Source organism: Ictidomys tridecemlineatus, chromosome 7 (assembly GCF_052094955.1).
Source record: "Ictidomys tridecemlineatus isolate mIctTri1 chromosome 7, mIctTri1.hap1, whole genome shotgun sequence".
NCBI lineage: Eukaryota > Metazoa > Chordata > Mammalia > Rodentia > Sciuridae > Ictidomys > Ictidomys tridecemlineatus.
In genome coordinates, this window is record NC_135483.1 from 32,913,258 (window position 1) to 32,940,743 (window position 27,486).

The following is a 27,486-nucleotide window of genomic DNA, read 5'->3' on the forward strand; positions in this document are numbered from 1 at the left end:
ATAATGAGTTCATTTCCAGACACTGTCTTCAGTGATCATGAAGCAATCCAAGTATGCCTTTGACTCAAAATACATACACACACACACACACACACACATAAACACACAGCTAAATTGACTAAATGAAAGAATGTTCATTCTATACATTACTCACTCTTTCATTCATTGAAAAAGAGTTCTTGGCCCTGATTTAATCCAAGCTATTCAACAACTTTAATGGAAGGGATCAAAGCAAACAATGTTTTTACTTTTTAAAATATATACACCATTAGCACTATTAGGACTGTCATAATAACAAAAAACTGGAAAACACTGACCCATTATGTTTTGAAATCTTTGTCATCAAATAGACAAGTACTTACTTAGTACTTTCTAACATGGGGCTGTAAGACTTACTATGAATCACCAGTGTTTACTGAGTTGCAAAGAATTTTTTGATTCATTGCTTGAACCTTCAAGCTCGTCTGAATATTTTCTAAAGATAAAAAGATCTTCATTTCCTGATTATTCTTTCTGGCTCATGACAATAATTAAGGTTTTTCCCTTCCTATTCTTTGAAAATAAGGTGATGAGAGGGGATTATAAAAGAACAGGTCAAAGAGCAATCTGCTTTGTTTCCATCAAAGAAAAGGGTCACATAGCAGGAACCAAGTTACAAGACTTAATTAATAACAAGGCACTGGAAACCTAAGGGGCTACAATAAATTTTTTCTATTTATTTACTTAGGTTTCTCTACCTCCTTAAGTAACCCTTTCATATTGCCACCATCCTTATTTCCTTCCTCTTGGTTCTACCCTAACACGCTCACTTGTTAAAACACATCTGTGCATTTTATTCCAAAAGATTTGAAGTGGTAAAGTTACATTTCAAAATGGTCAAAATCATGCTCCCATTTCTAGATTAGTAAAAGGCTTGAATTACAGGAAATTGCTCATGTCATTACCAGTCAGGTTCTGTTGTGTGCAAGTCATTGGACATCACTATGGAAACCACAGGTTGTAGCAGCAGGTAATGCCAATGACTCAGCAGGTGGGACTTCTCATGGCAGTTAACACCAAATGTTCTGACAAGAAGCCAAGCAAATATAATATGGTTGGTTCATTTTTTAGGTGGTCCATAAACTATTAGTTCACTAGGCTAAGGTATAACCAGGTCTTAGATATGTCAAAACATAAGCAGGGAAAACAGAAAAAGAAAGGCAAGTAAATGATGACAGGGAAAGAAAAAAACACATATTCATATTTAATATTAAACTAGAGCCAGTACTTTTATTTGTAGAGTTCCCAGTTCAAAGCAACAATTAATTACACATCAGGATTGGTAGGAATACCAAATATTATTTCACAACTGCCACTACGTGTTTCTTTTTCTCTGACACAATTGGCACAGATCCAGGCTTGCTATGTTTACGACGATTCAATTCCCTAGAAATAAACAAAATAAGCAAGTTTATGAGAAATCATCTTAACCAAAGAAAATGTTCTCAAAAAATCATAAAGCATTTTCTTTCACCAGAAAAATAACTATTGATCCTATTCCAACATCTAACAAAAGAGCAAAATAATAGTCATTTTTATAGTTTAATTTTAAAAAAAGAGCTCTGACTTAAAACTTCTATTAATACTTTGCATTACGTGCATTAATTCAAGTGTTTCAAAGATAATATTCCACAGGAGAAATGGCAGTGCAGGGGCAGTTCTGCTTTAGATACAAAATGTTAGATCTCAAATGTTACGTGAAGTATATTAGGAACTCTTATACTCACTGCTTTCACTTTTGCTGAAAAAAGAAAAAAGGGTGGGGGGGGAAGATGGGAAAGTCAGAAAAGGGAACCCTGACACAGTCATTTGCCTCAGTACATACTTTCGTCTTCGAGCTTCCTTCATGATGCGCTGCTCCTGAATCTGGCTGTAGATAGATTTTGGTAGATGTCGATGACGAGCTATACGTTTTATATGAGGATGATATTGAAATTTCTCCTTTAATTTCTGGTTATAATCCTTGGCTGCTTTTTCTCTTGATGTAAGCTAAAAACAGAAAAATGTATTTTGGCATCTTAATGAGTAGTGCATTGGTTTTGTTTCAGTATAACAAATCTAGGCTTACCCTTCTTTGCTCCTAAAACTTTACTTTTATGCCAGGCAATCAAAATTGCCAGTGTACTTGTGCCTTTTACAAAGTTATATTCATAACATGACCCTGTAAGCACCACATTTCCTTTTAGATAGCACGTCCACAACGTGGATAGATGCCAACAAATGAAGCACAGCAGTGCTATGAAGTAGGGCTGAGCGCATCACTGAGATAGGCCTTCCTTGTAGGTATAAACAACACACGAAAAACACCTAAATCAATTACTCAATTATTTTTTTCTGAAAATAGGTATGCAAAGAGAAAAGGAAAAAAAGTATCTGACTTCATAATAATTAGGTTTCGTTTAATGTTAAGGATACTACAAATCAGAGGAACATATATTGATGAACTAAATTCAGGCACAAGGCAATACTTACTAATCATTAAACTTAAAATTAGAATTGCCTTTAATTACAGCTTATTATACCTTGATTTTCCTACTGGGCCTAAGGAGAAAATAATTCGTACTTATCCTTTACTTCTTATTTATTATTTTTTAAAACATGGTGTCAGTTTTAAAATACCTTTATTTTGTTTGTTTATTTATTTTTATTTAATGCTGGAGATTGAACCCAGTTCCTCACCCATGCTAGGCAAGTGCTTGCCACTGGACCACAACTCCAACCCTTAACCTTTACTTCTTACTTTAATATTTGTTTCTGATAAAAATATTCTGTACACTTCTTATATAAAATGTGGGACATTCAGAAAAAACATTAAGAACAAAACAAGAACCAATCACAATCCCACAACCCAAAGGTAATTAGCCAATGATAATATCTGCTGTATTTTCATTGAATCTTTTTTAAGTCTGAAGCTTTTTATTTTTTCTTTTTAACATTTTTTTAGTTGTAAATGGATCTTTTATTTCATTTGCTTATTTACATGCGGTGCTGAGGATAAAACCCCAGGGCCTCATACATGCCAGGCAGATGCTGTATCACTGAGCCATAATTCCAGCCCCTAAAGTCTGAAGCTTTCTGTATTGACCTTTTATGTGTTTTAGTGGCTTTGATATTAAAGAGATCTTACAGTGACTTTAAACCTTTGATCTACCAATTACTAGTCTGCTAACAGAAGAGAGAGGCTTCTAAATTTTAAGCTTCTAGTCTCTACATCTTCACTACCTACCTCAAGGAAGACACAAAGAAACCAAGTACTTTCAAATATTACCAAATAGTAGCTTTATTTGTTTTATTGCTAACTTACCTTTTTTTTTTATCACAGAGGTATCAATTTCATCAAAATACCTAAAAAACTTCAAATAAATCTCTATAACATTGTGATATCCATGATAATAAATTAACAACTAGCTTTATGGAGATGAGAGAAAATGTGATCTCTTACCACACCCAATTTTTCAGAAGCATTAGCTTTCCAGAGACGAATGTTCATTTCATCAGACCCACACATAATGTACTTGCTGTCAGAAGTCCACTTTACACATATAACATGTTGCATTCGTTTTGTGTGATACACTTCTCTACAGAAGAAGAAGTAAGTTAAAACTCTAGGGATTTTAGTATAGATTTTCTTTACCCATTGCCTGCCAAGTATCAGGATACCATTTTTTAATCCTAAGGGACTATATATAAAAGTAAAATTCAAGTTCATTTCAATGTGTTTTTACTGAATCAAATTAATACTGTTCTGTGCTAAATTCTAGGGAATTTAAAAACAATTCCTACCCTGGAAGAATTTATAATCCAATAAAAGAAATAAATACAAACAAATTAAGCAAAATCAGATGTATAGAGAATTTCAAAAAATATATGACTGCAAATACAATAAAATTTTAAAGTTGGGGTAACTTTGTAACAATAAAATATGGCTTGCTCTTAATAAGCCCTTTTGCCCATTTCCACTTCAGTTCAGGTCAACAATTACCCTCCCATCCCAATACTCAAAAACTAGAAAAAAAAAAATAGCATTCAAAGAGCACCTTGTGATCTGCTGAATCTGATGTGTGATTTTTTTTTTGCCTCCGCACATTGTTTAAAAGCTTAATTGAAGTGAGAGTTGATTTACATGTGTGAAAAGGAAGGGAGGGCTACAAAAGTGTCTTATAAGTTGAGGTAAGAATCATTTTATAGTCAAATTTGATACCTATTTGGAAAGACTGTGAAACATGCTAAGTGAATTCACAGAAGATACTATATTGGGAAATGTTAAAAACAGCATTTTAAAGCAAGTTAAAAGATTAGGTCAGGAAAAATAAGCTAAGACTTTTGGGGAAGTGAATTTTCCAAATCTGGACTAAATGACTGAAAATGCAGATTACACTAAGGGAAAGGAAAGAGGCTCAACAAATTATACACAGGAGAAGAAAACCCATAGAGGACAACCACATCAAATATAATTCTTATCAATAAAAGTAGCTCTAATGTATAACCACCCAACTAGCCTTTTATGTTATTTCTAAGAGTTATGTTTAATCAGTATGATAAATCATAAGAAACCTATTTTTTAAAGGGGGGAGGATGGTTAAACAGAACAGCCTATTAAATGAAAACTGGATGACACTGACTGCTTTTTCTTCTTTTTCAATGTTCTGCTTTTACTCGGCAAATTTCTTATAATCTTTACTTACCTGCTTAAGAGCCCCTTCTTCCCACAGCAATACAATGTGTTTAAATTTATGGAAATCCAATCAAACTTTAGTAACTATTAGAAAATAACTTGTGGGCTGGGATTGTGGCTTAGTGGTAGAGCGCTCGCCTAGCAAGCTTGAGGCACAGAGTTCGAGCCTCAGTACCACATAAATGTAAAATAAAGATACTATGTCCACTTAAAACTAAAATAAATAAATAAATAAATAAATTTAAAAAAACTTGCTCAAACCAGTGATATCGAATGGTTAGACATTTAACTAACTTAGAATCATCCTTAATGGTAAACTATGCAGAGTTCTTAACTTCTTGTTCACATACATGCTAGAAACTATACTATTAAGAAACAAATACATTATAAAAATTTAAATTCTTTAGTAGTCAAAATAAGCTATTTTTTCCCCAAAATTAACTAATTCTTACAGTGAATGTACTTGTTCAATACCTGTATAATATTTGTAAATACTGAATAAAATCTTCAGAGAAACCTACTTCCAACACTGACTTAACCTTAGTTTTAAAAAAAGCACTTTAAAATAATACATTTTAAGTCAGGTTTGACAGCTTGTAATCCCAGCTACTAGGAAAACTGAAGCAGGAGAACTATACACTTGTAATTATTATATTTATATATATATAACATATATATAAATAAAATATATATATTTATATATATAAATACATAAAATACATATAAATCTTTTTTTATAAATATATAAAGATTATAAGAGGTCAGCCTGGGCAACTTAGTGAGAATTTGTTTCAAAATAAAAAAGGACTGAAGGTGTGGTGGCGCATGCCTGTAATCCCAGCAGCTCAGGAGGTTGAGACAGGAGGATCACGAATACAAAGCCAGCTTTAGCAATGGCGAAGCGCTAAGCAACTCAGTGAGACCATGTCTCTAATAAAATACAAAATAGGGCTGGGGGTGTGGCTCAGTGGTTGAGTGCCCCTGAGTTCAATTCCTGATATCCAAAAAAAAAAAAAAAGTTGAGGTAATAATGCAGCACAGTGGCAGAGCATACCTGGGTTTAATTTCCTGTAGTGGAGAATACAAAACAAAACAAAACAACCCATACTTTTTTGATTTTCAAAGGAAATTGTTTTAAAAATATAGATATTAAAAAAGCTGCCTAGGCCTGAGTTGCTTGATGCACATAATGAGAGGAAACAACAGCGGACCATGGAAACAAAGTGGGATGAGCTTTCAAGCAGATGAAGCAAAGGTCACAGGGAATACCATTTATATCTAAACACAACAGGAAGCAGCATATATTAAGATGATGATTACAAAATCTCCAAATGACATCAGGAAAAAAATTCCCTGGAAATGAGGATAAGAATTTCTATATACAATTCCAGAATAATTTGACCTTATCTGCATTTAGCCAGCCACGTTGGCTTAGGAATAATTCAACCCCAACTCAGCAACTAGGTCTTTGAGATCAAAGGTAAATACACAAATACATATTCCCATTTCTCTAACTTTTTGCTTGTTTTTCATTTCTTGTCTTTATGCATCATGTTAGAAAAGTATATCGTCCTACTATCTTCAGACGTTCTGGTGACAAGAAATTATGAAGGACTATAGTCTCTTGATTCTTAACAGTCTTGCCTTGGGCCTGACTAAATTATCCCCACAAACCATTCAAGACAATGTGGAAAATATTAAGGCAGTTGCAAAGGAAGCAACAGCCATATAAGAACAAATATCAGTATTTCTACAATGAAGATGATGGAATAAAGATCAAAGTCATTAGAATGCTCTTTTCAGTATGCCTTTAACGCAAGTTATCTTCAAAATCAGATTAAACAACGATGATGATAATTGTTTCCCAGCAATGAATGATACAAGGTGTGGGAATCAATGTGGCTTCCTTGAATCAAGAATAGAGAACCATGCAACTATCACAAGTTAAAACACTGAAGAGCAAGACAAGCAAATCAGCTTTGACTGAAAAAGGCATGGAAGAATTGCATGACTCTTAGGCAACAATGTCTCAAAGATCTTTTTATGGTGAACATAGGGCTAAACAAAGTTGAGGCAAATGAGGTACTCACTGTCTGAATTTTAAGAAGGCATTCATGCTCAAGGTGGTATATATACAGGCCCAACCCTGAGAACAAGAAACTTCTTAAATTCTGCCCCAATGCACCTAATTTGTCTTTCCCTAGTCCTGACCCTGCTGGAACAGAAAGAGGGTGTGTTAGGAAAAGGGCAGGAAGGTTCAGAAGGATCAGAAACCTACTAAACCACAGGCTTAATTTATCATTAAGAGTACTGATCAAAATTCTCACCACTGCACTAAAATGTTGAGCATCTTCATCTGCTGTAGCTACAACACTGAATTAAGCATTCTCTAATTTTTAAAAGTGAACAAACAGTCTGAGAAAGATTCTCTGCTACCATCAACATTTAGGAAGCTGATAAAGTGTGTTAACATTTCCACATGCTGTCACACAATCTCATTACACAGGTTTCTATTTTTTCCTTTCCCAGTCCTGCATTTCACTCCTTTTTTTCTTTCCTTTTCTACTACCTTAATAATCCCTGGTTTTCTCCAACTAATTTTATCAACCAAGACCGGGAAACTAAATGAAGTAAGAGTGTACATATACTCATACATGCATATGTGTGTGTGTGTGTGTTGCATTTTAGAGATTAATTTATTTTGTTTCTATTTTAATATGCAGTTGTCATATTAAAATGGAAGTGGTTATATCTTTATTTTTGAGTGACACTACTATAATACTTGAATTATAATTTTTGTAGAAAATTTTCCTTTGATTTACTTTAATTTGCTTTATGCATATCTCTAGAAACATATCTAAGATATTATTACTAAGGAACAGTAAGAAGGTGTATTAAAGTGTTTTTTTGTGTGTATTTCTTTTGGGCAGTACTGGAGATTAAACATAGAAGCCCTCTACATCTCTAGCCCTTTGTATTTTACTTTGAGAAAGGGTCTTACTAAGTTGCTAAAGTAGTCCTCAAACTTGAGATCCTCCTGTCTTAACTCCTGTGTCACTGGGATTACAGACATGTGCCACTATGCCTGGTATGAAAGTGCTTTGTAAGCCAAAGCACACTGCACATACACAAGGGGCTGTGTCTTATACAGGAGCTAAGTTTATTTAAAGTTAGCCTAAAGGGGCTGTGGATACAGCTCAGTGGTAGAGTCCTTGTGCAGCATATAAGAGGTGCTAGGTTTGACACCCAGGACTGCTAGAAAAATAAAGTCAGTCAGTAAAGCAAAAAATCAAGAAAAAAATAACCCTTGAAAGTCCTTATATTGTCATCGTTTTCTATAGATTACCTCAGTACAAAAATATAACACTGACATGGTGATACATGCCTAGAGGCTGAGGCATGGAGGATCTCAAGTTCAAGGCCAATCTAAGCAACTTAGTGAGGCCCTAACAACTTAACACACACATACACACATATATATACATACACACACAGTTGTATATATGATACCATATATTACAGATGTATAAATATATACTATATTATATTTAGTAACAAACTGTATAGTAGAGAGCCAAGCTGTATAAGACAATATGAATCTCACACAAATAAGACTATGGGACAGCTGACAATTTTATTTGCTCTTTTAAATTTTGCATTGGTTGAATGTGAATGAGCAAGAAATAAGAAGCAAACAATATTAATTGCTCTTATATTGCGTTAGTTAAAACTTATGTAAGTTCTTTATCAGCAAATTAAAAACTTCTAGAAAGTTTACTAATTACATAAATATAATGCTCTGTTCAGTGAAAGAAACCACTTGATAGGCTAATGTTTTGCCCATAGATGATACAATGGAAGCTAATATCCCAAGCCATAATGCATGGGTGTAAGCCCCATCATATATACATAACCAGCCAGAACATTTAAGATTAGGAATCCCTCTCCACACACCCCCCAAAATCAAAGAAAAACAAGTAGTTTATTGGTTGTCACATACCTGCTCCGACTTCTGTCAATAGGAAAGATTCTAATAGATTTATCAAAACTAGCAGACACAAACTCTTTCCCAGTGGGGGAGTAATCCACATCAAGCACTGCAGATACATGATCCATGTGGACCATTAAAGGAGTGTCCAGTGCACGCATATCAAAAGTATATAAGCTGTAAAAGAATTTTAAAATTCTGATATAAATTTCTAGAAAAAGCCATATGTGTTTCTAAAAGGCATTAATGAAAATAAGACCCACTGATTAATCATGGGTATCTAAATAAATAGCTCAATTCTGAACATAGGCAGGCAAGAGACAAGGAAAAATATCAACTTTTTATTGCTCCTTAAGATTACACACACACACACACTTTTTTCCTCATAATGTAAATAGAAAATGTGAAAATTTCAAAGAAATTATAATGAATACAAAATCACCTTTAACTCTATTACCCAGAGAAAGTCAGTTGGTACAATAAAGACTTTTAAACATCTTTTTACTATGCTATTTAAATTTCTATTTTTAATAAAATTGAGATAAATACTGTATAAAGCTTTATATTTTAATGCTCTTCTCATGAATATTTTCTCATATCATTAAATAATCTTTAAAAAGATTTTATTCTTAAATGAGTACAAATAATTTCTATTTTTTGAAACAGTTTCCAATTTTAAAAAAATGCTTAAACAAAACTCAAATATTTGAATTTGAATTAAAAACTGAAATTCAATTAAAGTTGGACAGATTTCTAAAGTAGGATTTTCATATCTGAAAGCAGGAGCATTTTTAAGTCCTGAGTTGACAAATCATTTGCAACAAAGCTGAGTTAATTTATATTCCTATCAGTGACATACCAGGGAGCAGAACTATAAAGCTCTAAACAAACAAACATACATAAAAACAGTTTTGCTGAGCTACAAAAATTTTTTAAAAAAGTGAACACAGCTTTTCAAGGGGTGTACCAAAATAAGAAAGTTACTTTATGCACAAATGGTAAAACCTACTGACTTTTGAGTTTCAAGATTAAAAATAATTTTTAACAACTAAAATAGTGCCCCAAATGAGCCAACAAAGACAATGGATAAAAGTAATACAGCATTACAGTGACCAATAATACCAAAATATTTCAAGATGCTAAGATTACTAAGTTTAAGTTTTAGAAAAAAGAAGGTATCTTCCCCAAAGTTATGTAATTATCACAAAAGAAAGTATAATAACTGTAGTAAGAAATCTGATGGACGTCACCTTAATCAAGGTTAATATTATCATTAGTAAAACATACTGACATCAAGTACCAAATCTTTACATGATACAGTTATGATCTAGATGTGAAATGTCCCCCAAAAGCTCAGGTGTTTAAGACTTGGTCCCCAATGCAGTAGTGTTAATGGTGGGGACCTTTGGAAGGTGATTGATTCATGAAGGTTCTAACCTTATCAGTGGATTAATCTACTAATAAATTCCTAAATTCAAGGTTGAGAGGTGGCAGAAACTGCAAAGTTGTACAAAGTAGGTCACTGGGATAATCTCCACTTCTTTTGTGACCACCATGAGGTAAATACTATTCCTCTGCCATGAGTTCTACAAGCAACATTGGACTGAAACCTCAAAAATCTGTGAGCCAAAATAAGTATTCTCCTGTTTTTCTCAGGTACTGTCACAGCAAAAGAAAGTTGATTAACATACTAAGACAGGCACATCAATTTTGTGGTATTCTTGACAAAAACATAACTTCTAATAATGAGAAAACATTAGCTAAACCCAAATTAAGGGCAGTTTTCAAAATAAGTGAAAGGTAAGTCCTCTTCAAAAGGACTAAGGTTCCGAGCACAGAGGTACATGCTTGTAAACCCAGAAGGTAGGGAGGCTGAGGCAGGAGGCTCATGAGTTCAAAGCCAGCCTCAGCAACTTAGTGAGGCCCTAAACAACTTAGTGAGACACTGTATTTTAATAAAAAATAAAAAGGATGTGGCTTAGTGGTTAAGCACCCCTGGTTCAATCCCTGGTACCAAAAAAAAAAAAAAAAAAAAAAAAGAAAAGAAAAGAAAAAAAAGTACTAAGTATTATGTACCAAATGTTGGTATGTCTTCTCAAAATTCATACGTTGAAGTCCAATCCCCAATTGTGATGCTATTTGGAGATAGGGTCTTTGGGGAAACAATAAGGTCATAAAGGAAGAGATAGAATCTGTGCCCTCATAAGAAGAATCCAGAGGACTGGCCTGCCCTAAGAAAGGAAGGGAAGAAGAGGGGAGGATAGGGAAGGGAAGTTCAAGAGTGGATGGCTGGATGCAACATAGAAGAGGGCCTTTATCAGAACCTGACTATGTTGGCACCTGGATCTCCAACCACCAGGTTCCGAAACTCTGAGAAATAAATGTGTGTTGCTTAAGCCACCCTATTTCATGGTAATTTGTTGCAGCAGTCTGAACAAAGATATAAGGTTACAGAAGATGAGAAAAGACTGAAAAACAGTTATAGATTAAGTAGACTAAGGAAACATGACAATTAAATTCAACCTGAGATCCTGCATCAGAACCCTGAATAGAAAAAGAACATTGCTGGAAAAACTGGTGATGGAATAAAGTCTGTAGCTTAGTTAATAGTATTATGTTTTAATAACACTGTAACAATGGTAACCTCTGGGTTTTGCTATGATTATGTTGTATAAGACATTACCATTAGGGGACAATGACAATATGTCATATTTTTGCAATTTTTTAGTAAACCTAAAATTATTTCAAAGGTATGTTTTTAAAAATTAATACTTGCCAGCCTTAGTGGCACACACCTGTAATCCCAGCAGCTGGGGAGGCTGAGGCAGGAGCAAGATCAAGAGTTCAAAGATCACAAGTTCAAAGCTAGCCTCACCAAATTATTGAGACCTTAAGCCACTCGTGAGACCCTTTCTCCAAATAAAATATAAAAAAGAGCTGGGGATGTGGCTAAGTGGTTAAGCATCCCTGAGTTTAATACCCGGTACGAAAAAAAGAACTGCACTGCTCTTTAAGAAATAATTTTTTAAACTTTTATAGAATTGTCACCCAAGATCATACTGATTTTTGAGGTTAAATTTTTGAGTTGACAACTGCTTCAGAATGTTACCTGCCTAGTACAACAGTTCTCAACAAGGTTTGAGGTATGAGACTCTTTAGGGATCATCTATATCAAAGTTCTCTTCTTACGGATGATAAAACTGTGACAAAGAATTAGTTTAAATGATGTGCCCAACTTTCTACAGCAATTACTGTTTGACCTAGATTCGAACTTGGGTTTCTAATTCAGAACAATTAGAATATTTAAAGGACATTTATGAAAGAAGGAAAATATTTACACATACAGAAAAGGGATACCACAGCAAGATGATTTTCAAGTAAAAGCAATTATGGGACATTCTAATAATCACTTCTTATACTGTTCTTTGTTCTGGGTGCTATGATACATAACTCTTCCCAAGGCAAGAAATTCCAAGGAAGCTCTGAAAAAAAGTCCACCTTGTCAAAATAGCTAATGAGAATGTACTTTATTAAAGTGGTCACAATACTGCAGTATTACTCCTATCATTCATTGCCTTTAATTGGAACACTGTCATTTAATTTTGAAACATCAATAAAAGCAAAAAAGGATTTTGTTTAGTGAGAGTGGTTACTGCTAGTTAATAACCAACCAACTGTGCTTCTTTTTAGTACAGAAATCATAAGAGATGATTTTAGTCATTAACACTAAAACATTATGTAATAAATTGCATTTATGAACTAGTATTACTGTTTATGCTTTCATATCTATAAAGTGGAATACAAAATTTAAATACAGAATATCTAAGTTCAATCCACCACCAAACTTCAACCTTCTCCAATGAAACAAACAAACAAAATTATTAGGAACCTACCATATACGTAGTACTACAACAAATGCATTGGATAAGAATTAACAGGTTAATCTCTCTGCTTCAATATCCTAAAAAAGGTGATGTTCATTTTTGTTTTCATCTTTCAAGAAAAGATGAAATAAGAGCCATTGTGCAATGCTTCAACAAATGTTAAAACATTACATAAGGAAACAAAATTCTACATAGATCAAGAATATAAGGCTGCTGCAGGCACAATGGCTCATGCTTTGTAATCCTAGCGGCTCAGGAGGCTGAAGCAGAAGAGTTGCAAGTTCAAAGCCAACCTCAGCAAAAGTGAGGCAACTCAGTGAGACCCTCCCTGTCTGTGGCTCAGTGGTTGAGTGCCTCTGAGTTCAACCCTCCCCCCCCCCCAAAAAAAATAGAATATAAGGCTGCTAAGTGAATTTTACACAACAGAGTCACAGAATAACCTATCCGCAAATATTAAGCAAAAAATTTCAAGTATAATTTTTCTTCTGCCTTAATACTGTAACAGTGACAGTTGATGGCATAAGTACATAAGTAAGAGCTACCAATATTTGTAGGCTGATGCCAGGTATGGTGGCTCATGCCTGCAATCCCAGTGACTTGGGAGACTGACACAGGAGGATCATAAATTCAAGGCCAGCCTTAGCAACTTACTGAGGCCCTAAGCAACTTAGACTGTCTCAAAATAAAAAACAACAAGGGTTAGGGATGTAGTCCAGTCGTAAAGTGCCTAAGTACCCCCTACCAACCTAAAATTGTAGGCAATTATTTTTGTTTCCATTAAAACATGATGGTTTAGTCTTTACGTATAGAGTATATCAAAGCACCAAACTTCGTTCATAAAGGGCCAGGTAGTAAATATTTTTGGCCAAGTAGACCACAAGGTCTGTATCAAAATTATTCAACTGAGGCATTACAGCACAAAAGCAGCCATATCTAATACATACATAAATGGGTGTAAACAAAACTAAAGTAAAACTTTTTATAAAAACACAAAGCAGGATTTTTTCCAAAGGTTATAGTTTACTATCCTTGGTATACATCATTCTGAAAACAGAAAATAATTTTCTAAAAAGTCCTTCCAATTTGGAAATTATTTTTAGTAAAACAAATCAGTTTTCTAACTTGTATATGAAGGTATACTTACCTAGTAAAATATACTGTATTAGTAAAATGTATGCAATTGAGCCCTTTCTGATAGAATAAATTTTTACAAAAGAAAAACTTACTTGTAATCTTCATTTGCTGCAGTAAAAATAAAAGCTTCCATAGGGTTCCAACAGATTGTATTTGTTCTCATATCTAAGATAACCTGAGAAAGGAAGCACATATTAGCCTATTAGTATGAAGTTAATTATCTTTAAAAAGAATAAATTTCCTTCTTCATTTCTTTTTCGCCCCCATTGATTGAAGCAAATATTTAGTAAACATGTACTATGTGTACACTATCATTCAAGTAATGGGAAATCAATTAATAATTGTTTCCTGAATACACAGGCAGAGTGGCAAATATGAAAAATAGAAAAATGGTTAATACCTTGTCCCTGAATTTCAAATAATTTAAATGACTAAGTATCAACTTAGGGACAAAATTAATGGTGAGTTTACAATTAAAGTGCAGAAGAAATGTTTCAAAAGACCAGCATAATTTGAACTCATTTATGATTACCAATAATTTAGAGTGCTTCTCAACAGAATGCCACTGGTGTTTTGGGGAAGATAATCTTATTATGTGTGACTGTCTACTGTAGGATGTTTAACTCTCAAGCAGCTCTCCAGTAACTGTTCTTCTCATGTTTGAACACTATACCTTGTGCGGGAACATAACCCCTGATTGAACACTACTATATTTAGAAAAGATAACAAGAAACAATGACAAGGGTCAGGGATATATCATGATTGGGCAACAGCACACATTAAACCCTGGGTTCAATTCCTAGTACCACAAAAAATAAAAATGAAAAATGAAGGAAGAGAAGAAACATTGACAGCAGAAACAACAATTAAAAAACAAAACAGTGTTTAATATACTCTGCCTATTGCCTGACTGACTGAAAAGAATAAACAGAGTGCAAACTGGATGGAACCAATTATTTTCTACAACCTAAAAGTAGTGGAAGGGGCTGGGGATGTGGCTCAAGTGGTAGTGCGCTCGCCTGGCATGCGTGTGGCCCGGGTTCGATCCTCAGCACCACATACAAACAAAGATGTTGTGTCTGCCGAAAACTGAAAGATAAATATCAAAATTCTTTCTCCTCCCTCTTAAAAATAAATAAATAAATAAATAAAAGTAGTGGAACACCATTAAAAAATAGTACTCATTTTTCTACCTATGACAATATTTCTCTCCCTCTTCAGAATTAGCATAAATTGTATTAGCTTTGACATGTAAGTCCTGAAATTATCATCTTAGAACTGTTGGGAAGTCTATTACCTTGGACAAGATAGTGCCTGTCTAAAAAACAAACAAATAACAACAATAACAAAAAAAACCACCCCACAAACTAAATAGTACCCATCAGCATATATCTAAACAAATAAAGCTGGTTATGTGAATGAGTTCTAAAACTTTCAGGAATAAAATACTTTGTTTATCATATATGTCATCTGATAATCATGAGGCCTGATATATTATTATATATTTCTAAGTAGTAATACACAAGATATGTCATTAAATAATTTTCAACTCAATAAGTACAAATTAGATGTCTAAGACACGCTGGCATCTTAGAAGACAGAAACTTAAGGGTCTCTACAGTGCAATGAGAAGCTGAGAGAATGCCACTCTGGGATATAAGACTATCTCTTTGAAAATAAAAATATTTGCTCCACATTTTCAGCTACTCAATTTACAGAAAAATGATAAAAGCAAAGACAAAATTGAAACTCACCTTTTTCAGAGGAGTAGCTTGCCTCATATCATATAGTACTATATTTCTATCAGAAGCACAACTTCCCAAAAGAAATGTCTAAAAATAATTATAATAATCACCAGTTAAAAGTCAGGCTTGGCAGCAAACCATGTCTATTCAGTGCACAAATGAATTAATAACCTTAATCTTTATGCTAAAACACTAAATTGTAACATTAAAGCTCATTTTATGAGGTTATAAATCATGTATAATCTTAGAAACCCAAGTAGATTCATTTAGAAGTCCCCATTCATATATTTTAGATGCCAGTGATAACAGTGTGCAGCTAACACTGTTTTTAAATTTATAATAGAACATACTTTATTTATGTATTCTTCAACTTTGACTTGTTTAAGCTTTCACTATTATAAACAACACTTAAATATTTCTACTCAACTAACAATTTTCCTTAGTAAAATTTCAGGAGTGACACTACTGAACTTAAAAGTATAAACAATTTCATGATTTTGGATATTCAGGGCTACTTATTTTCTGAAAAGACAAACCAATATATACCGCAATGTGGGAATATGCTGATTTTACCACAATATGACAGTCTTATGTAATGTCATTTAAAAGTTAATATCTGTTCTTTTCTTTGTGGTGGGGATTGAACCCCAGATACTCCATCACTGAAGGGTATCTCCAGTTCTTTTTGTTTTCTATTTTTGAAAGTGTCTCGCTAAGTTGCCAAGGCTGGCCTCAAACTTGTGATCCTCCTGTCTCAGGTTCCCAAGAAGTCACTGCCTCTGTTTGACAATATTTTCTTAACACGTAAATTTTCTGCTTTATTAGAAGTTAAATATTTGTTAACTTTCTATATAAATTAGGCCTGTTCTTTGTCCAACCTTTTTAAGATGTTTCAAATATTTAGGTTATTCCTAAATCAGTTTTAAATGTGCAAGGTACTTACATAACCACTGACATTAAGTAAAAATAAGCCCTCTACTACCTAGTTCAGGAGCCCTAAATACTACCCTTTCTCTTCACTCATGGTTTCTAACACACAACTCTTCCTTCTGCCGACTCTTTCATAGTGCAAATGGATCAGGACAGGAAGTTATTTACTAAATTGGTGTATGGTCTGCTAACTCCTACTGCTGAGCATATACTGTTCAAATCAACATCATAAAGCTAATGTTACAACCATGATTTCTTCTCAGACTTTTCCAAAAGCCTCCTCTCTCATTGTTGCCTCTGAGAGCTGCCCTAGAGACCCCTCAACTTTTCTTGGCTTTTCCTTATGTCACCTTACAGTATGACCAGATTCCATTTCTAAACATAAAGACTGATCTGAGGAAAGCAAAAAAATCTACCTACTCTGAAAGTCAATTTTCACATTGTAAAATATGGCAACACTCAAGATAAATTTTTGGTTTTACTGAATACTAGGCTTCAATATTTTAACAGAAGATTAATTATTAATAATTAGAGTAGTCAAACATAGTCCATTTGTTCACAGCAACATGTCTTTTCCATTAAGTTTGATACAGGGTAAGAGAAACAGACACCATTTGTTTTTAGCACTCAGTTCATAGGTTTAATAATAAACAGGAGAATGAATAGAGCTATTATGTAGGCAAGTGTGACAAACATGGTTGCTAGGTCATGACTAGTAGTGAAACATGGTTGCTAGGTCATGACTAGTAGTGACTTATGATTTCTGAATTGGCCATCAGCTCCTTTGACGTAGATGTTCACCAAAATAGAAAAGCAAATGATTTGTCTCTTGAAAAGCAGAAACCCATCTATCTGGGTTCATTATTTTTTATAGTAATATCATCATCATCTTGAATTTGAGTAGCATTTTAAAAAATGTTCACATACATTACTATAATTTATGCTCACAAAAACACCTGTGACATACACTGAAAGATATAATTAAACTCATTTTAAAATAAAAAATATAGAGAAGAATGATGATGTGGATAAAATCAATTCAAAGGTACAATGGCAGAAAATACAGTTTTGACTTGGCTCCAATAGTAAGTGGGACATAAAACATTCTTTCAAGTTGCTTGTGTTTGTAGTCTTACACTGTAAAGCCAGCTTGGTCCTCTAGGCCATACTGTACTCTATAACCAAGGGAAAAATGAAGGAAGCTGGAGGATGGAATGAGGGTACAATAGAAAGAGATACTCTAGACTAGGAATTAGTAAACTTTTTCTATAAAAGGCCAGAGAGTATTTTAGAATTTGTGGGCCATGTGATTACTATAGCAATACTCAATGCTGCCATTATAGTGTAAAACAGCTATAGACAGTATGTAAACAAGAGGGCCAAACTGTGTTTTAGTAGTACTTTATGAAAACAGGCAATGGGTCACATCTGGTCACAGATTGTGCTTTGCCAACCTCTGTTCTAGATCTGTAGCATCTTCTAGAAGTGTGTACATAGGCACATGTGGGTGGCAAGAAAGATGTATTTAGACTGCTTTCTTGGCAATACTTCAAAGACACACTCACATCACACTACAGCACCTTATATTCTATTATATCATATAGTTCTCATTATTTGCTACTTTAACTTAATCTTTCTTCCTTCCTTTTACTAGTCTGAGTCTCTGAGGGTATAAAACTTACATAACAAGATTTTTGTTTACAGCACCTAATATGGTAGCCTCCTGATAACTTGTAAAATGAGATTATGCATGCTTTGATCTCTTTTTCTTTCTGAAGGAAAGCATATCTACTGAGTGTTCTGAACAATGAATTCATCATTACTATGTGTTCTTTTTGGGGTGGGGGGACTGAACCCTAGGGTGCTCAACCACTGAGCCACATCCCCAGCCCTTTTTTATATTTTATTTAGGGACAGGGTCTTGCTAAGTTACTTAGGGTGTTGCTAAGTTGCTGAGGCTGGCTTTGAACTGGCAATCCTCCTGCCTTGGCCTTCGCAGCCACTGGGATTATGGGTGTGCACCACAACACCTGGCTATTAAAATGCATTCTAACAATAAAGCCCAGGAAAAGATCTGGAGTCTTTGCTAGCATAGACTCCAGGGAGCCTTCATTCCTAAATTCACACCTGAATAGATAATATGTAGTGGCCAATCTCTTAAGTCTTCTCTTAGACCAGGAAGAAACTTGGCAGACTTTTAAACAAAGAAAAATATCACTAATTATCACAGTATAATAATGATCATGCATGTTATTATGAAGCACTATATCCTTATGATTTATAAAGAAAACAATGCTCAATGTTGCTGTTTCTGATCTCTGATAATTAAAAAAAAAACTAACATTTTTCTAAAAGTACAATGAAATAATCAGTGAAACATGAGTGTTGAAGGTATACATAAATTCAAAGTTAAACAGTTGAGTATTTGCGTAGTTCTACCTCCATAAGCACACACACATTCTTTCTCTCAAAATGTTAACACTGATGTCTGGAACTAAAATTTAGAGAAACATGTTGAGATTTGACAGAACTTGGATATAAACTGAAAAAAGTGACCAAATGCCAGAAAACCAATAAAATTTAAAAAACTCCTTTATCCAAAAGTTTCCTAAACAGAGCTGAAATGATTAAATAACAACAACATATTTTTTAAAATAACATTACCTCAATTGGGTTAAACTTAACACTACTTATACTGTCGTATCCCCAGGTCATTGAACATATAGGATTGGTTCTTTGTTCATCCCAAATGTCAACTTGCTGTCCACATGTGGCAAAAGCAGGATCTTTCCAGTGATGATCAATTCCAGTATACACTGTCTTTAAAAGCAAAGAGATTGTTACAGATGGATGTTTCCACTACTATTTCAAATTTGCAGACTAAAAATTTAAATACATCTATCCATACTTTCATTTTTAAGGAAATCCCCAAAACAAAACAAAACAAAAAAAGACTTCTTTAATGCCATTCCTGCAAGTGAAAGAAAGTATTCTAAAGAGTTAAAAAAAAATTTAAGAATGAACCCAATTTTTAGGAATTATCACCTGGGAATTATCTCCATCTTAAATTCATACAGCACCTTCATGTCCCTTGGAACATTTGGAATTTCTTGATATCTGAGGCAGAACCAAAATATATACTAACCAGTATACTGCATTTGCTCTTAGCCAGAAGGTCAAGAAAAGATTAATCACAATACTGAAATAAAGTGGTGATTTAAAAAATTGGGACATATTTAGGTTAAAGAGTAAATCTAATTTTAGAATTTTGCCTTAACATAGCATCTCATCTACAGAACAATTTGTAAAAAGCATCATACAGTACACTTCTTCATTTCCTAAAGGATTCTTTCAAGAAAATCTGAGCTGTGTAAGATCTATGATGATATAAAACCAAACAGAAGCTGAAGCATTATTTTTCCTAACCTCTACCTTGTAGATTTTATTCCATGTTGTTTTATAAAAAATGTTCCTTTGCGTCCTATAGCTAAAAACAAATCAAACCCTACTATAATAAACTCCAAAAAACTGTTCAAATTCTTTAGCTTTGAAGAAATGTAACTGAATTAAAAATTGCTTAAAATAGTTCAATTATTACAGATAAAAATTTCATATTTACATTTTTCCTTTCTGGAAATTATAAGTATGAAATAATAAAAAGAGAGAAGAGTTTTAGTAGGCAAATTACAAGGAAATTTATATTTATACCTTTCCTAAGATTGTATGCAGTGGCTCTTCCTCTTCTCCACAGCCTGGTCCATCCATTTTCCATTGCTTCACAGTTTTGTCATCACCAACCTAGATATATTTGTTTTATTATGATGATAACGAACAACAGTTATAAATTAAAACTTGCCAACACATATCAAATTATAAACATCTCATTTTAAAAAAACTACATATACAATATTCTTCCTTTATCACATTTACTGATGCAGTTACATGCCACCCTTCTATGGAAAAGAATTGTGACACATACATGAAGTACATAAAATTAAAAATAAAATAGCATAAGTAAAAAGCAAAATAATAGGAAAAAGAAGGTCATAAATATGATGCACTCAGTCATAAGAAGGTCACTTCAAATTAGGGAAAAATGGATTATAATAAATGGCTTGAATATTAGGTAAAGTTTAAGCCGATCTGATGCCATACATAATACAATGATATATAATTACAAATGTAAAAATGAAATAAGACATAAAAAAGCAAGAGAAAAGGCATTATTTATAATCTTGTAATAAAGCCCTTCTTCCTGTGACATAAGACTCTGCAAACTACTGAATTAGTGGTTTTCAAGGTTTCTAGAGGACCCTGAGAACTTTTGGGGGGTTCATAAGATCAAAATTATTTGCTAATGCTAGAAAAAGCATCATTTGTTTTCTCACGCTTACGGTTGCCTAGATTGTGACAAAACAATGGTGAGTAGACGTGTAGGCAGCTCAACCCCAAAAAGGCTAAGTAAAAATATATAACAACTTAGCTCTGAGTATTTGGTAGTCATATTTGAAATTAGGTCAAATAGGAATGCAAAACAGAAAGTGTAATATAACATGGTCTGTGGTTTAAAGTATATAGTAATTATATATGTGGTACTGCATAACTATACATACACACATTGAGTATCCCTTGTCTGAAGGTAACTTTTTACAATATTTTTAATATGTACACATGAAACAGTTTTTATTGATGCACTGTAATTATACACAATTATGGCATTCATTATACATAACAGATTTTGATCAATTTCATTCTGCTTTTCCTTCCCATTCCCTCCCTAGATCTATTTGCTTTACTCTATTGATCTCCCATCTATTATTATTTTAAATTAATAAATTATATGTAAAAATGTGATTCACTGTGGTATATCTCTGTACATGATAGATTTTGTTCCCCAGTACTCCTTCATGCTCTTCCTTCTCTCTTGATCCCTTCCTCTATTTGGTCTCCCTTCTATTTTTATTGAAACTGTTTTATGGCATAAAACTTTCCACTTTTGGCATTATGCCAATGCTCAAAAAGTTTCAGAGTTTAAAGTACTTCAGATTTCAGATTAAGAATGTTTAAATTGTACCAAATTGCTAGTTTTAAAGTTACACTTCTGGGCTGGGGATATAGCTCAGCTGGTAGAGTGCTTGCCTCACATGCACAAGGCCCTGGGTTCAACCCTCAGCACCACAATAAATAAATAAATAAAGATCATATTTCTATGTTATATAAAATTTATATTGAATTTTTAAACTTTTTAAAATAGCTTTTTTACATATAGATGGACACAATACCTTTATTTACTTATTTTTATGTGGTACTGAGGATTGAGCCCAGTTGCCTCACACATGTGAGGCAAGGGTTCTACAGCTGAGCCACAACCCCAGCCCCTATAATGAATTTTTAATAAAAATAATGAGACATTTTTATCTACAAAAGGAACATGAATTTAACTTTCTTTTTGCAGCAAATTAAAAAATGGAAACATTTCCAGCAAATCACTTCACATTACACAAAACATCAGAAAACTGATTAAAGACAGGTTTTGGCAAGAGAATCAGGAATTTCTGGTTTTGAAGATACTAATAAATAGAATCCGTAACAACATCCTTACAAAATGCTAAAAGTATCTAGTTAGACTACATCTTATTAATAACTCTGAATCTGAGCTACTGACAACATACTAAAACTCAATTCTGAAATCTGATTCTACTGGGAGTTAGTAAGGTATAATCTGGATACCTAGGCCTTGGCCTATGGGTTTTGACCAATGGGATATTTTAGCTTTTATAAAAAACAGGATAAACTGTGTCCTTGAACACACCCCCCCCCTTGAGGCAATTTCTCTCAAAGCTTCTGATATAATATCTGCAAGCTCAAGACTGAACTTCCTTGTAAATGACTAAGCTGCTGTACACAGTCTATTGAGTACAAGCTTCAGCAGAACATCAATCTTGAAAAAGGTTTAACAACTCTTTGTGCAAACAAGAAAACATTCTGGTTAGAATATTTCATCTCCATGCTGGGTAAGCTAAGAAAGACCTTCTGATATTACAAACTGGGGTACCTTAGATATTATAAAAGTCAGTTGATGAAGGTGTATCTTTTGTGACACTGTATAATAAACATTTTTTAAAACAGTGACAAAATTGTGGCAACTTTCATTACAGTGCATCAATAAAAACTTGTTTCATGTCTAACAAAGTAAACATTATTTTAAGATATCTGAAAAAAGGGAATAAGTGGTGAACATGAAACATTTTTATTGTTTTTAATTATTATTTTATATTTTTTAAGGTGACAGAAATCTATGGTATACATGCCCTCCCCACAAAATGACTAAATCAAGCTAATTAACAAATCCATTATCTCATATGTTTATTTTTTTGTGGTGAGAACATTTAAAATCTATTCTTTGAGCAACTTGCAAGAATACAGTATATTATTAATACCAAATTATTATTGTTATAACCAAACTGTATAACAGATCTCCTGAGCTTATTTCTTCTGCCTGTCTTCCTAGTCTCCCACCCCCAAAAGCCCTTGGGAACTATCATTCTACTGTGAGTTTGACCATTTTAAAGTCCATACGTAAGTGATATTATGCGGTGTTTCTCTTTTTCTACCTGGCTAATCACTTATCGTGATGTCCTCTAGGTTCATTAATTTTTTGTTCTTGTTGTTTTTGGTACTAAGGACTGAACCCAAAGGTGTTTTACCACTGAGCCACATCCCCAGCTCTTATGATCTTCTCTTTTGAGACAAGGTCTCACTAAGTTGCTTAGGCACATACTATTGCTAAGGTAGGGCATGAGCTTATAATCCTCCAACTGCAGGCTAATGTCACCACATCTAGTTTAGGTTCATTTATTGTTGCAAAAGACAGAATTTTCTCTTTAAAGGCTGAAAAGTGTTCTATTGTGTATATATGCCACATTTTCTTTAAGAATTTATCTGTTGATGGACACTTACATTGATTACGTATCTTTACTATTGTGAATAATGCTTCCAACCAGCCTTTATTCATTTTGAGCATTTAAAAAAACATACAGTAAATACTCTAGCTGGGATATTAAATGAATCAATATATCCAGAAGAATAACCAACTGGACAAATGGAAAAAGCCTTAGTTGTTGTCTGCTCCAAGTTGTCACAAAATTCCTTCTATGACATATAGTATAGTGTCAGGCACCTTGTGCACATTAATAGGGTCTTTGAGTTCTGTGGTTACTCCCAGGTTTTCCTACTTCCTAGATGCCCCTCCTCTGACATCTTGTATTTACAATTTTCCCCTTCATTTCCTCCTACTGATACCATACTATGACTTTAATCATTAACTTTGTACTGAGAATACCACAGTTAGCTCTGATCCTCCTTAACTCCAGACCTATATTTGTAAAGGGATGACAGGCATCTTCACTAGAATAACCACTGGCAGACCGGTCATCAAACCATATCTTTTCCCCTCCTCTAAGTTTGCTCATACTCCTGACCTGTCCTTTTCTATAATAGGAACTATCTTCTTCCTAGGTACCTTTCAGTTGTCAAGACTGTTAAACCTCCAAGTTACTAAATATCATCATTTCTTTCTACTATTTTCACTCCAAGGATGGCAAATCATAGAACAAAAACATTAACATACTTAATAACACTGAACTATACACTTAAAAATAGTTAAAACAAATTTTATGTTATGTATATTTTACCACACACACACCCTTCAATGATCCCTTACTATCTGACAGCTGAAGTACTATTATTCATTTTAGCAGACAGTCTTCCAGAGTAAGCCAAACTACCTTGCCAGTCTTACCTTCCATTAATCCCTCTTTTTAGGTGCTAGTACAATATTAGTTCAATGATGTTAAGTAATTATTTATAAGAAGACAAAAAGTATAAGAAAAACTAAAACTAGAACTTTTCAAGGTTCAATAAGCTCTTTATATTGTAAAACTCCAATAAGACTTTGGAACAAATATAGGAACTATAAAATAATTTGTTCAATTAAATCATTCTTTTACACGTTGAGAAGATTCAATGACAACAGTTGTGTACTTACAGTAAAAAAAGAAGTCCCACAAAAGCGAGTACATATTCCTCGTACAAAACCTTCATGTGCTTGTATTGTACGTATACATTTTCGTTTAGTCAGGTTCCAAATTCTAACCTATGATAAAACACACCAGGAAATTTCAGTGAACTATAAATGTAACAACATTCAGGCACAGGAATACTACATTTGAAGAAAGAGAAATTTGCCACTGAAAAGGCTATGAATCATTCTACCAGGCAGCTAGAAACAATTCCTTCAACCTAAACTAATTCAATGCACATGGATGTGTGTGTGTGTGTGTGTGTGTGTGTGTGTGTGTGTATCAACGAGAAGAAAATTTAATCATCACAAATTTTGTTGATTCTAGTTTAAAGTATTTTAAAGCTTTTTCCTTATCAGAGTAGGAAATTAAAGAGCTGGATCATTAATAATATCCTCTATGAAAAAAACTCACATCGTTATTGTAAAGTTACTTTATTACTGTCAAATTGAGCCTTAAGCTACTGTATTTATAATTTGGGGGGATTAGATAAAACTATCAAACTTACTGTTTCAAACAATTTAATCTTAAAGAATGAAACTGACAGTAAAACCTACAATAACTAAAAACTAAAGAAAAAATATTTGTAACATTTTATGTTTTAGTTTTAAACATCAAGATTTAGAGTGTCACTTGCCTCTCCATCACATGCCCCAGAAAGGACAGTAGCCAGGCTCTTTGGATGCTTTGCTAGGCAATTGACTCCATCTCGGTGACCATCCAAGGAAGCAAGGAATGGTTTTGCAAACACACGCTCCAGTTTGGTAGCATTTAAAGCTCTTACATATTCTCGTGGGACTTCAAAAGGATGTAAAGTAGGATCATAGTTTCTTGGAACTGAAATAAGAACAATCCCTCTTAAAAAAATAATTCACATTTAATATTTTCCAAAACTAATCAATGTGTTATTCAATGAGCCTTTACTTAGGGACACTGATGCCTAGCACTATGAAGGATACAAAAGTATAACACCTGTTGTCCATACATCTTTCTAAAACTACCAAAAAAATCATAGAATGTATACATCTTGTAAAATAATTAGGACACGGACACACACACACACACACACACACACACACACGGTTTTTCCTTCTACATGTCCTGCTGTACATCCTTATACTTGTTGTGTCCTCTCAGGGGAAGGGCTGACACATTCCTCATTTGTACTCCTTATGCCTAGCATGGTACCTGGCACATAACAAGTATATGAGGAAGTTCTGCTCAACTGAACTCAAAGCTGCTCAGGGAGCAGAGAATGCTATTTACCTCTGGTGTTAAACACTACAATGACAGGCACACAATGTGGTTATAATTGTATTATACAGCTACTATTTATTGAGCACTTTCCACATTTGTTTACTTACTTGAAAAACTCTAATAGGTCACTAGGTTCCAGGCACTGCTCCAATACTTCATATTAGCTCATTTAATCTCCATACCATCCTATGAGTTAGGTACTGTTACTATTCATAGATAAGGAAACTGAGGCACAGAGAGGTTAAATGACTGCCTATGAAATGATGGAGCAGGTATTCAAACTAATAAAGTCTGACTCCATAAGCCATGTTCTTAATTACTCTGCCAAACATGTTGCCTCAGTTAATAATTCTTAGAAAATAATTCTAAGCTCATACATCTAAAAAAAAAAAAACAACTCAATGTATAAAGTAAAAATGTATCTTCTTACCCCCATGACTTCACCCTATCATTATTTTTTTGACTCCCTGTTAATGGTACATTATATCCAATACACAATAAAGCTCAAACTTTGGTCATTCTTGTGAATTCCATATTCTACATTCCCCAATACCAAAACTCAAAGTCCTGACTCATCCTCTCTCTGAAAGGATCTCTCTCATTCACTCTTCACCCTCCCTCCACTAACCTGTCACTCCATGCTCAAAAATCCTTTTTTTTTTTTTTTAACAGTATTGGGAATTGAACCCAGGGCCTCACACATGCTAGGCAAATGCTTTAACACTGAGCTACATTTCCAGCCCTTTTTGTTTTACCTTATTTTGTAACCAGGTCTCAATAAATTGCCCAGGCTGGCCTTAAACTTGCAATCTTCCTGCCTTAGTTGCCCAGGTAGCTGCAATTATAGCCATGTGCCAGCCTGCCTGCCTAGCTCCATGCTCAAAAACTTTTAAAGGTTCCCTGTAGTAGTCACCTTTACATTGTGTATCCCATTAGTAACAGTTTTTCAGCCAGTGTCTCCCCTTCTACATTGGTATATTAAATGAGAGCATGTAATTAAAGAAGCTTGTCATCAAAGTAAAACAAAATTGAAAAAGAAAAATACTTGGTGGAAAGTCCAACATGGTACAACAGCAGTACCCAATGACCTCCAGTTTCTCCTGGGGATGGAATCAAAACAAATAAAGAGCAGCTACTCCTTGAGGTTAATCGAGATTTTGGAGAGTAGAACAGAAAGTGAGACAATGACACAAGTAAAAGAGGTAAATGAAAATGAACCAGAAATCACAGTTAGCAGAGATTTCGACACTAAGCACAAGTATAGTCTAAACAGACAGCAAACCTGGATTCTAACTAGCATACTGGCACTGGGGAAGTATTCTCTATTACCCTACATATAATCATGGTGTAGTATCAAGGAGTCATCTTGAGAAGGTCTTATCTGGAGTTTGGGAGTCAAAGATCCCTATACGTTCCTTTCTCTGGGAACTAGCGCAAATGTTAAACGCTAAACCAGCAAGTGCTGGCCTTCCGAGTTGGTTTGGCTATGATGGAAAGCATTTGATATAAAACTACAGAGCTTTATGTAGTGGGAGGATGATTTGTGACACCTAAGTGAACAAAGATGACTTTCCACTTAGAACTGTCAACTTGGAAAACCAGCTATGGGAACTCCAGCGGGGGGCAGGGACACACAAGAATTGCGTGTGGAATATATGTGAGAACTAATTTTCAGAACACCAGTGCCAATGGGGGTAGAGTATGTACAGAATCTGTTGACACCCACCCACTTAAGTGCAGTTGAGATCCCACA

The 27,486-nt window shown here is 34.0% G+C and overlaps 1 protein-coding gene across 1 annotated transcript in view; it reads right to left on the reverse strand.

Annotated features, from left to right (window-relative positions):
- Positions 1 to 1,242: 1,242 nt before the first annotated feature.
- Positions 1,243 to 27,486, reverse strand: part of Dcaf13 (DDB1 and CUL4 associated factor 13) — a 35,817-nt gene continuing 9,573 nt past the window's right edge. The window contains exons 2-11 of the mRNA XM_005316277.5: positions 25,114 to 25,313; positions 24,443 to 24,550; positions 20,104 to 20,193; positions 19,060 to 19,215; positions 15,475 to 15,552; positions 13,813 to 13,895; positions 8,715 to 8,879; positions 3,482 to 3,617; positions 1,865 to 2,028; positions 1,243 to 1,425 (exon numbers count right to left, since the gene is read on the reverse strand). Of these exons, the coding sequence (XP_005316334.1) occupies positions 1,338 to 1,425; positions 1,865 to 2,028; positions 3,482 to 3,617; positions 8,715 to 8,879; positions 13,813 to 13,895; positions 15,475 to 15,552; positions 19,060 to 19,215; positions 20,104 to 20,193; positions 24,443 to 24,550; positions 25,114 to 25,313 (1,268 nt within the window). The 3' untranslated portion in view covers positions 1,243 to 1,337. The remainder of the gene's footprint in view (positions 1,426 to 1,864; positions 2,029 to 3,481; positions 3,618 to 8,714; positions 8,880 to 13,812; positions 13,896 to 15,474; positions 15,553 to 19,059; positions 19,216 to 20,103; positions 20,194 to 24,442; positions 24,551 to 25,113; positions 25,314 to 27,486) is intronic.